Source organism: Sapajus apella, unplaced genomic scaffold (assembly GCF_009761245.1).
Source record: "Sapajus apella isolate SASKATOON/1434 unplaced genomic scaffold, GSC_monkey_1.0 scaffold55, whole genome shotgun sequence".
NCBI lineage: Eukaryota > Metazoa > Chordata > Mammalia > Primates > Cebidae > Sapajus > Sapajus apella.
The window spans coordinates 7,188,957-7,201,138 of NW_022436995.1; the positions used below are offsets into that span (position 1 = coordinate 7,188,957).

A 12,182-nucleotide genomic window follows, 5' to 3' on the forward strand; every position below is an offset into this window, starting at 1 on the left:
TCACTGAATGAATTAGAATAAGGGAGAAACAAATAGAACAAACCAAAGTTATGGAGAAAGTATGTGTGTGAACTTTATTTCATCATGAGAAAATTACTTCTGTGCAGTAACAGAGAATACTGTATATCTACATGGTGATAGGCTTTTCTTTGTATTCAGATACATACCTTATATTTGTACACAATATATAAAATTCATGGAGGAAATTAATTTCTACAGTACAGTTTCTTTGTTGGAAGAGAACGTGTTCCGTTTGTTTCATCTAGAAAATGACCCCCAGTTCTGTGATTGTGGTACCAAGGATCGCAGTTCCAATCCTGTAATTTATTAAATTAGACACCATAATCTTATGAACATTAAAAGAAACTGAGGCGCTACATCCTCCTGCAGGATGAAACGAGAGACATAAGTGCTCAGGCTGTTATGCTGATAACTGATTTTTAGCAGAATAGTATGATTCCCATGATGTATTATGAATAGAAATAGCTTTCCCGCAGACCTGGTAACACATATTAGCAACATTGCTGCAAATTTCTCTCTGCTCTGCAGGCATGCATTTCACTCTTCAATCAAACCACCTTGTACACACATGGGAAATGAGGCCATCACCTGCAAGGGCCTTCTGCATTGCATCTAGGAAAGACTCCTGGAGGGCTTTAGCAGTTACAATGGTATTCTGAGGAAAAACGCAACTGCTCTCAAACTGATAGGCTGTCCCAGAGAGAAGCTGCTAAAATGATAATTCCGGGGGAAGCTATAGCTACCACATCACTGTACTCCAAATGGGAATAGGTCATGTGGGCATTTTCCCTTAGCATACCCTTCTCTTGGAGTAGCATCACTCATAAACTGACAACTGCTCCCCAAAGCACTGTTTTAACAGCTAGGGGCCATTCATCCTTGCTGTGGGATTCAAAATTGTGCTTGTTTTTAACCATGTGAAGCATTTTAGGGTGACTAGCATATGCTGAGGTTTGTGCAAAGTGGGGAAAATATACCACCATAGTTCTTTTAACTAAAGTCTTGAACAAAATCAACATAATTAATTCTGCAGAGGGAAGGTACAGAGCATCCTGCTGAGGTGGGGGGTGAATTCTCTGATTAAATGACACTCCAAGGTGTCAGAATGCTTTGGCAGCAGCCACAAATACCTCTTTGTAGGTTTAATTTCATGTGTCTTGCTTGCTCTTAAAATGAAAATGTGAAAAGCCTCAGAGGTTATATCTGGCCATCAAATTCAAGCCTCTCATCTGAGACACATGACTTGTCTTTGATGACCAAAATATTTAAAGTATAGCTAAGAAGAAAAAGTTCTCCAGAGATGAACCTATACAGTGGCCCTAGGCAGCCGAGCCAAGACTGAGGGGCTGGCAAAGATGAAAATGGTGGGTAGTGCGAAGTTGCTGGTCTCTTCCTGTTTGGTGCCCACAGGAAGTCTCAATCCTCGTGCTGACCACCTCAGCTTTGGGTATGAAATAGAGGCGGTTTGAGTGGGTAAGCCAGGAGCGGCCAACAGGCCCTCTCTGAACAGCGCTAGCGCCCCACACTCATTTGAAACACATTCAGTCATACAAATCTGCAGCTGGAAATAACCTAGGTCCCACCCTCAGAACAAGCAAGTACTACAGAGCAATCTAGAATCATCTGGGCAAAATTGGCACATGATGTGTATTGGTGGAGAATGGGAGCCTGCTCTAGAGCCTAGATACATTTGTCTTACACACCAGGGGCACATTCAGGCCTTCATTTCTCAGCTTCTTCAACTGCAGCTTATTTAGAGTGTTATCAAAGGAAGCCACCGGCCCAAGCCATTTGAATTGCAGATGTGGAATCTTTGGTTTGATCACATCCACATACCATAGGCTCTCTAAAGGCAGGAGAGGAACAGCGGCTCTGTGCAGAGTGCAGAGCAAGTCATGGAAACACTTCAGGAATGTGGGCAGTGGTGGGGTTACCTCCGGGCTTGCCAGCCACTTTAGATGCCACGCAGTTCTCGCTCTGAGGGATACTGCTGAAGGGCCTTACCCTCGGACGTTTGGAGGACCAGGGTCTTGCTGTACGGGCTGACTCCTGTTTTGTTGAAGGCCTTGACGCGAGCGTTGTATGTGCTGTTGAAGTGAAGGCCATCCACAGTGCACATTGTCTCCTTCCCCACATACACCTCCTGAGAATCAGCAAACAACAGGAATGCACTTAGCGTGTACCCTTGCGAGGGATGAGGCAGGCAGTGCCGCTCAGTGGCTAGGAGCAAGAGTCCTGGGCTCATTCTGATCTGGATTTGAATCCTGCCAGATATTGGGCCATTTAATTTGCCTTTTTAGCTTCAGTTTCCTAATCTGTAAACTGGGATAATAATATCCACCATATGTGGTTGGTGTGAGGATTACTTAATGTTGTATATGCAGATTAGCATTATGCCTTGTGTTCAGCATGGGCCAGGCGGCCTAATGAATGGTAGTTATTAGCAGTGAGGGCTTAAAAAAATAAAACTGAATGTTTATAGTTCAGATTACATCTATTAACTTGGCATTGATACAGTATATGACCCCTACTAAGTTCCTTATCCATCGATATCATTTGTAAAAAACATGTTTGAAACCATGAAAACAGGAAGGTAGTCTCTATCCTGTGTTTAGAACTCGGCTGAAAACTTCAGTAACTGTCACAAAGATTACATGCCAAGCCACAGGGGGACAAGCTTTCATCACTGTACAGAGGGAAGGGGGAGGAAACAGGGAAAGGAGGAAGAATGACATTTCAAAGGCTTAAAATAAATCCTAGCATAATGCATCTTTAGCATAGGTTAGGCATTTGCCACCCTCTTCAGCTGTACACATGGCAAAATTATGCTGACGTAATGAATAAAAATAATTTACATTCAAAGCACAGCCTTAAAATGACAACTCTCTGGTAGGATACCAAGAAGACTGGGGTCTTGGATCGCCCATCAGTTCATTACTCCTGCTGGAATAACAAAAATTGTAATCTTATGTGCTCTCATTCAGTGCTTCTCAAACTTTACATGCGCATGAATCACCGGAGGATATTGTAAAAATGCAGTTGCTGATCCAGCAGCTGTCTGGGGTGGAGTCTGGGATTTTGCATTTTTAACAAGTTCCCAGGTGAAGCCAGTGCTGCTGGGGGAGGACTTGCACTTTGAGTCGAGGAAAAAGTCAAGACAAAATAAGAGAATTAATTTATCTAAAGAATTCGGAAAAACAGGAGAGTTTCTTTCCCAGGAGAAAAATAAGATAATAAATGGAAAAGAAAGGCCCTGAAAATGACACAGGAACTGAAAAGGCAAAGTCAGGAATGAGAAACTGACAAATAGGATTTCATACACACACACACACACACACACACACACACACACACACACAGAGCAAAAGACATGAAATGGAACCTGAGGCCCTTATCTTGGAAAGAAAGAAATTAGATTTTATCATGCCAATAAATCAACATATATGTAAATAAGGCTTTTCTATCAAAAGAGAGAACCTTTGTTCTTAAGGAGAATTGCAGAAGACACAGTCCCCGCTCTCAAGTACTTAAACCTACTGGGGGATCAAAAACACATTCAGGAAAAGGGGGCCTTGAGAGTCTTTGCTCTTGAAAGCTAGTGGCCCAGGTTTGGCCATTGATGGCCAGAAAACAGCTTCATCTTCAGGGGCCCGAAATTTTTTTAGACAGTGGTCTCCTCTTCATCAGTGAAGGAACTGGCCTCAGTCCCTGGAAGGGCTGCTCCCTGGGGAAGCTCCAAGCATCCCAGAACTCCCAGGCAAAACGAGGGTAGAGTGGATGGAAAGTAGGGTGGCAGGGAGAGGATGGCTGAGAATGAAGTTCTGTATGAGAGAGAAGCAGACACATGCCAACAGGCAGTGGCACATGGGAGGTACCATGGCCATGTCTTACCAGGAGGCCATCCTGTCCTACCTTCAGGGAGCAGCATGAGCTTCTCAATAGGGTTAGGGCTCCCTTGCCTTGGGGAGGTAACAATCTTCTGGCACCAGTTCTATCTGGTGAAAGGTCCAGAAAAAAACCATAGAACTGGGGAAACCTTTGCTAGAAAGACTTCTTAGACTAGGGCAGCTACAACAGGAGATCATGTCCATTAACAGGAATGCCAATCAAAGACATTAGAAGCTGTGGATTACAGAAATAAATCTTGGACAATGGTTAATTATATTATTAGCAACAGGCAATGATGGTAATAATAATAGCTAATAATGCACGCTGGCCATGTTCTAGGCGGCATGCTAAGAATTTTGTATGGATTATCTAATGGACTCTTAGCAACAAGGCATGAGATTCACACCATTGTTATCATCCCTCTCATTAATAAATGAGGACCCGGAGACTCAAAGGGGTGATAATTAGGCACTGTCCACACAGCTAAGGTGGAGAAGACCAACTTGAATGCAGGCAGTCTGACTCTAGTACAGCATGTCTTGTCTCTTAAGAAGGGTAGAGCAGTTTCAGAGACTGCTCCATCCACCTTCATGGTACAGGGAAAAAGCAGGTTTCCGTTAAGGGCAGGCAGGCCTTGCCAGGATGGCCTGTCACCGGGAGAGAGGGGAAGCCAGCCCTAAGACTCCTTGACAGGACCTTTGAGAGAGTCACCGGTTTGGGTTAAGAAGTAAGTAGTGGGCTCTCTACTGACCCGGAACTGACCACCGTTGCCGTCATCCAGCTCCAGAATGTATCCATCGGCAGGCACCGTGGACAGAGGTGGCTGTTTCCAGGACAACGTAGCGCTGTTGTTGTGGGTACAACATTCCTCCAGCTGTAGGATAGGGGTTGCTGGGACTGGAGAGGAAGCTAAACAGAAATTAGTGTAACTTTGGCTTCTGTTAAGTGCAGATATTACAGTACCTTAGAATGACAAACATCCCCCTGATAAACACGTAGTTAGAAGTAGCTAGCCTGGGGTGCACAGGAGAACTGAACAGGATCCTTCACAGAGTCCCCAGGAGTTAGACTGGCTCCCGAATTGCTGTGAGGCCTTTTTCTAAGCGTACTGTGGCCCTTCCCACCTTCGCTGTTGCTGTTGGAGGAGAGACAGGCATATTCACAGAATTGCTCTGTTCTCACCCCCTTGAGCACTGAAGACATCATCCCTAAAGGAAATGTTTTACAAGGTTCCAAGTGAGATCACAAACAGTGATCTCTCCGTTTCAAAACTTCTGAGGCATCTGATATCATTCTCTCAAGGTAGCAATACCCCAAAAACAGCACCAGGTCAAGTCTACTCATTTTCAGATATAGAACGCCCAACTGTGAGCCTGGGAATCATGAGGGACGTGGCCTGGGGGCCTGAAGCATGACAAGGAGGCTCAAGATGTCTTTGCAGCCACGTGAGAGTATGTCACGCTGTTACGAGTCACAACACCCCCTTGCACATTTTATACTGTGACTCTTTTCTAGTACTTAAAACTGCAAATTAGTTCAGCCTTCAGACACATTAGTTGTATTAGTGCTACTGAATATTAGTAACCAAATAATATTATTTAGTTACTGAATAATTAGTTACTGAAAAATCCCAGTTCTTCATATGTAAACTCAATATATGTAGCTGGGAACCATATTTTAGTTACTGAGTAATCCCAGAAATATTAGTTACTGAATAATCCAGTGCTTCATATTTAAACTCAATATAAGTAGCTTGGAACCATGATTTTACCAACTGTTTAAAAGATTTTGTCGGCACCAAAACATTGATTTGTTATTACTATTACTTTAGCACTTTAATAAGAGGAACGAACAGCTTGGACCACATCCAGGGCATTGATTTAATTCAGTGCACAAACTGTTCATCATGGAACACCTGGTATGCTGTACCAAAATTGGACTCTGTGTCTTGTGCACTGAATTAAATCAATGCCTTGTCAGTCATCCCAACCAAAACAGTGTTTAATTTTACAGCAGTTTATAAAACAGGTTCTATGGTGGATAACCTAGAAAACAAAAGCAGTGACTGTAACGTAAGAAGTGAGAAGGTGAGGCTGGTCAATTGTCTTACACTTAAGAAAAAACTGTGAGATATTACAACAGAGCCATGTCTGAGCTACTCAATCGAACATAGCTAACTCAAAATTAGTGCCTGCTAAAATTGGAGGCAATTGGTTTAGGAGAAGAAATCATGTTTTAAGTTTCAATGGCACAGGGTTTAGATGAAATCTTATCAAAGAGCTATGGCTACTGTAGTGTCAGAAGCCCCAGAAATCCGGATTTGGGGGAAAGGAAATACATTCATTGTCTTGCTCAGTAAATAAACTACAGGACTGCTTGGAAAAGAAGGACACAGAACACAACTCCTTCTAATGAGAATATCTAGACATAAATAGGCATTACCCAGGAGTTACAACTGGAGGATTAGCTTTAGGTCATTTTAACTACTAGGGACTTACCTTTTAATTTAAAATTTGTTTTCTTTATTAAAATACATTTTAAACATATTTACTGTGGAAGAAAAATATAGCAGGTTTAGACAAACTATTCTTTAAAGGGCTTGTAGAGACATGAATGATTCCCCCGGGGGATATTTATTCTTAACTGCCCTTATTAGTTAGCACCTACCATGAAACAATTCCTTAGAGTCTTATATTTCATTAGCTCCATATTAGTCTTTCTTTTCCCTTTGACCATGTTTCAGGCAAGTCTACATTTTATCAATTACAAAAATCAAAGAATAAGATCACAGATGGTTTCAACTTAAATCATGCAAATGTTTATAATGCCTCTGCTAAGAAACTCAAATGTACCTGTGTAGACATAGGAGTAATTAAAAGAATAACTGAAATACATGATGTCATGGTTAATTAAAACATCAGAACTTAATTTATAAGTCCTTGGTGGATACAGCTTTAAAGACCAAAAGTATTAAAAAAAAAAAAGTCTAGATTCTCAATAATCTTCGGATCTTGATATTGTCCCAGATTTAGACAAATTAGCAAATGGACAAAAAAGTAAAGGGAGTGGAGAGGAAAAAAAAAGACAGAACTAACCCAGAGGTATTTGTATCTGCCTAAATCTATTCCTCTGTGTGCTGAGAATTAGTTTTCCTTTTTCCTTATTTATCCGCAGCGATGTTGTATATAAAAGGCAAATGTGACAAAATTACAGCCTCATTAGCAGAGACTCAGGCTGACATTCTAGAAAAAGAGATTTTATGGGGGTGTTATATTATCCTATTTAACTTCACTAGGCACAAAATACATGGCTTACTAGACATGCAAAGTATTTTCCAATTAATCTATCTTTTATCGTTTGGAAAAGGATAGCATTAGAGTTCCTGGACTGAAATCTAAGGAAGAGCATTGTGTTTTATTGAAACTCCTGTTATTGGGCCTGTCATAGCTGACTGGATCTTTACACTTTCGTGATCATTCTGGAGCAGCTTTTGTTTTTTCCTTAAGAACGAATTTTTCCTGACCGGATCAGAGTTCTAGCATTTATCTTTCTTTTAGCCTGTAAAATCAACCTTTAGGCTAAAAATTCTCCTCTTAAAATACAAGAGGGTAGCTATTCTTACTGACTTCCTTAAAGAGGTCTGGTGGAGCTGTGGCTCAAAATTAAAATTTCCAGTGGCAGCTTCTTATACTAATGTTTTCAAATGTCTTCTCTTTTTAAGGCCACTCAATTTCAAATTCGATCTCACATTTTCTTTATTTGTTTAACTTTTTTCTCTAATCTTTCAGATTGTGAACACTCACAACCATCTAGAATTCCTCTGTGAAAGTGCACAGGTGGGAGGCAGGGACAAGTGCGAAGATAAGCTGGGCTCCCAACCTCAAAAGCGAACACTAATCATCAGCAATGCTTTCAAGCACTTTACTGAATGCCACACAGTGTGGTGAGAGCTTTACAGATATTCACTCATTTAATTTTCACAACAATCCTATAGAGAGGGTATTGTTATTATCTTTATTTTGCAGCTGAGGAAATGGAAATACAGTAAGGTTTTACAGCTCGTAAGTGGCAGGACTGGCATCTGATGCCAAGCAGCCTAGCTCCAGGGCTTGTGTGCTTAGCATGGCATCACACTGCCCCTCTCCAGTCTGGTGTTTAGAAACAGTGTAGTGGAGTAAAGTCTCCATGTCTAATTCCCAAAGTTTCTTTCTGTTTCCTACAATGTGAGCAATAAAGATTCCCCAAATGAAGATTTCACCTTCACAACTATGGTGGCTGGGAAGGCAATTTTACTGCATTATCTTCTCTGAAGGTTCATTTGTAGGCTGTCATTCCCCTTCACGGTGGCCGAACAATACAAATGGCATCTGAGGAAAGTTTAGGCTTCAGCAGAACTACAAGCCGTTTCTGGAAAGCTATTACTGGTACACTGTTAAAGATAACCCTGAACGCATGTTTTGAGTCCATGCATTTCAGGCTATCAGCATGAACAGATTACATGCAAGTGTGTGTGCTCATTCCATCCCCGCTAACCCTCTGGCAGCTTTCCCCCTATGATTTATAGGAGATTCTATTCAGATCACGCTGTCCTTGCCCATGACCTTGGTGCATACTCAGGGCTCTTACATTCAACTAGAGTCAATAAAAATAAATACACCCTTAGGTGAGTAGAGGCACTTAAAGGGATTAACAGCTAATGGTCTAAGAGCTAAAAAGGCTTGGTGGACTATTAGGTCATTGTTTTGTCCTGGTTCAGAATGAACAAACTGGCATTTCATTTCAGTACCATCTTGGGATTCTCTGTGTACTTAGACAATTCTGGGTTAATATTTATTGGTAGAGGAAGTAGGTATTTGAAATCTCTGCTCAACCAAACAGTAAAACCCTTGGCTGACTATGAAAAGACTTAAAATTTCCTTCCTGTAACCTGGAAAAGAGCTGATTATACAACCTTAGAATTAAGTGGAAAAATGTTTTTTAATTACTCTCTAGTAAAAATAGAAGACAAAGCTTAATATGTTGTTTTCTATAAAAGAAAGGTCTGAAAGATCAAATGCCACTTCCAGTAGTCTGGAAAGATGGAGATGATTTTCTTATCAAAATACAACCAGAAAACGTGCCATTACAATTTAGGGATATTTGAAAAAAGGTACCAGCCTTCTCCAAATAGATTTCTATTGCTTGAGGGTGGTGTAGAATCAGAACAAATCAGTTAAATCCTTAGCTAATAAGAGAATAAAACTTTAGATAGTGCATTCTCACTGAATAGTAGCTGTTCTGAGTGTAAATATGCAAAAGCCAACTGCAGACGTACTTTCTTTGGTATTAACAACAACAATGGCATCTATGATGAGCTTTTGAAACCAGAGATGTTTGATAAAATTCTGAGTCAAGAAGTAAACCGATATATTAGTTATCATTTTGAGTCAGAACTTTAAATGCATACTTTAAATATATTTGAAAATATTTTAACTTCCTCCTGTAACTAACTTAGCACAATTAGAAAATACATATTGAGGTTGGGCACGGTGGCTCAGGCCTGTAATCCCAGCACTTTGGGAGGCCAAGGTGGGCAGATCACAAGGTCAGGAGTTTGAGACCAGTCTTGACCAACATGGTGAAACCCCCATCTCTACTAAAAATACAAAAATTATCCAGGTGTGATGGTGCACACCTGTAATTCCAGCTACTCAGGAGGCTGAGGCAGGAGAAGCGTTTGAACTTGGAAGGTAGAGGTTGCAGTGAGCCGAGATTGGGCCACTGCATGCATTCCAGCCTGGTGAGACAGAGCGAGACTCTGTCTCAAAAAAAAGACAGAAGGGAGGAAGGAAGGAAGGGAGAGAGGGAGGGAGGGAGGGAGGGAGGGAAAGAAAGAAAGAAAGAAAGAAGAAAGAAAGAAAGAAAGAAAGAAAGAAAGAAAGAAAGAAGGAAAGAAAGAAAGAAAGAAGGAAAGAGAAAGAGAAAGAGAGAGAGAGAAAGAAAGAGAGAGAAAGAAAGAGGGAGGGAAGGAGGGAGAGAGAGGAAGGGAAGGAGGGAGGGAGGGAGGGAAGGAGGAAGGAAGGAAGGAAGGAAGGAAAGAAGGAAGGAAGGAAGGAAGGAAGGAAGGAAGGAAGGAAGGAAAGGAAGAAAATATATATTGAATTACATGCATGTATTGTTAGTTTCACAATGGATGGATTACTTTAGCACCATTCCAAATGCTACTTCTTTTTTTGAGGTGCAGTTTTTTGACATATTTTTTACTGACAAGTTGTTAAAGTGCAGCTTATTAAACTGACTAAGAATATCTTTAAAAAATGAAAAGACTAACACTACCACAGGAAGAGTTGTGTATATATTAAAAGATATTACAGAGGCCAATAGAAGTCAGCTACAGCCAGTCAAGTTCTATTGTGTCATGACCTTTCGCTTTTTCTTTCCAACACAAGCATCTAACAGAAGAAAATTATTCAGATTCTAAAGAAGACTGGGCTCTCACTGAATTAATTAAACTCAATGAGCACAAAGCAAAGCATACAAATTAGTCAGGCAGAGTGATAATAATCAGAAGTAAATTAAATTAGACAAAGCGTTAAAAAGAAAATGAAAATGGAAGACTGTAACCCAGTATTATACCAAATGGCCTGTTAGGTTAACTTCATGAATACTTGTTCTGGTTTTGTGTGGTTTCAGATGGATTTATGCTGGGAGAGGTTCTGTGTTTTGGTCCTCAGAATATTTGGTATTCTCTGCTGTGTGTGCAGACTTGAACAGACTGGACAAACAGCCTTGTCCCTCTTACTTTTGTGTGCAGTCCTAAGTGGCCAAGTGACAGTGCTTTAGAAATGTAGTCTGTGATGCAGAGAGCATGAACTTGCAGTTCCCATACCCAGTGAAGGGCTGTTCACTCCAGCTCAGTCTTCACCATCCTGCCAACTGGCCTGGACTCCACCATGGGCAGATGGACATGACTCAGAAGGCCAATGAATGGGGGAGGAGAGGGTTTTGACAGCTGAAAAAGCATTTCAAAGCCCTGAGGCTTTTACCCTCTAACTGCCCCCTCCTCCTGCCCCCTCACCAAGGCTAATTGGGTTAGCTTATTTTTTCCTTTTCCACCAAAAGCCTTTCTTTGCTCTTTTGTGACATATTTTTTCCTCCAAGCTACTTGTGACATACCTTTCAGTGATTTTTATGTCACTGAAAGAATTGGGAACAGAAGAGGCTGATCCAGGGGGATTTATCTGGGGCTCTATATTTTGTAAAGGAGGGGTTTATTTTATAGGCTACCACATTGGTATTAAAAATATTTTTTAAAACAGCAAGAAAGAATTGCTACAGCAAAAATGTAGATTTGTTAATAATAAGAGATGAATTCACTTATCCCTTGAAGAAGCTGCTCAGTGTGCCACTAGCTTTATAGCACCAACTAGAAGTTGTAGGAGTTGGTTCTCTAGCCATGTTCCCTGACTTTGAATCCTGACCTTGCCACTCAATAGCTGTGTGAGCTCAGGAAAGTAACCCAGTCTTTGTGTGCCTCAGTTTCTTCAGCTGTCTACTAGGGTTACAAGAATAAAATGAGTTATATGTAAAACACTTGGGAGAATGTCTGGTTTGGTTAGCATTCAATAAATGCTAAACATTTTTCTTACTGTAACAAAGCATACTTACTTCCAATCTATACACAACTTAAAAATTTATGAAGGCTTCTTCCCAAAGCAACACATATTAAACCAAAAGCAAAAAAAAAAAAAAAAAAAAAAAAAAAAAAAGAGAGAGAGAGAAAGTTGAAAATAAAAGAGAGCAAAAATCCATTAAAAAGTTGAGAGATGTACTGGGACCAAGTACTGGAATGCATTTAACTGCATGATGTGGACCCTGAGAAGACAGCCCTAAAGCTTGCTGGCTTATAAAATTCTCTTTGATAAAAGGATGCAGGTAGCTTTTTCTTAAGAAACAAAACTTTTAAAGCACTGAATGCTAAGAGTCATTTACTATGTGGATGCTGAAATTAGGAGTTGCAAAGAGCAAATCAATTTTAATCTAAAAAAATCTGCAAATGACAAAATTATAGGGATGCAGAAAAGATTAGTGGTTTCCAGAGATTAGAGGTGTTGGAGGGGAGGCTATGACTTTAACAGGGTGGCAGAAGGGAGATCTTTGTAGTGATTAAACAGTTCTGTATCCCAATGCAGTGCTGATTATATGAATTTGTACACAGGATAAGATGGCATAGAATTATATACACACACTGTTCAGTGTCAGCTTCATGGTTTTGGTATATTATAGCTACAAGA

General features: G+C 40.6%; 1 protein-coding gene across 10 annotated transcripts in view; it reads right to left on the reverse strand.

Annotated features, from left to right (window-relative positions):
* TRIM9 (tripartite motif containing 9) overlaps positions 1-12,182 on the reverse strand; it is a 122,109-nt gene that overhangs the window by 20,124 nt on the left and 89,803 nt on the right. For 9 of the 10 annotated variants that reach the window (XM_032244579.1, XM_032244581.1, XM_032244585.1 and 6 more), the window contains exons 6-7: positions 4,661-4,818; positions 2,026-2,164 (exon numbers count right to left, since the gene is read on the reverse strand). In XM_032244579.1, coding sequence (XP_032100470.1) covers positions 2,026-2,164; positions 4,661-4,818 — 297 coding nt within the window. The remainder of the gene's footprint in view (positions 1-2,025; positions 2,165-4,660; positions 4,819-12,182) is intronic. The other variant, XM_032244580.1, reaches the window with a different exon arrangement.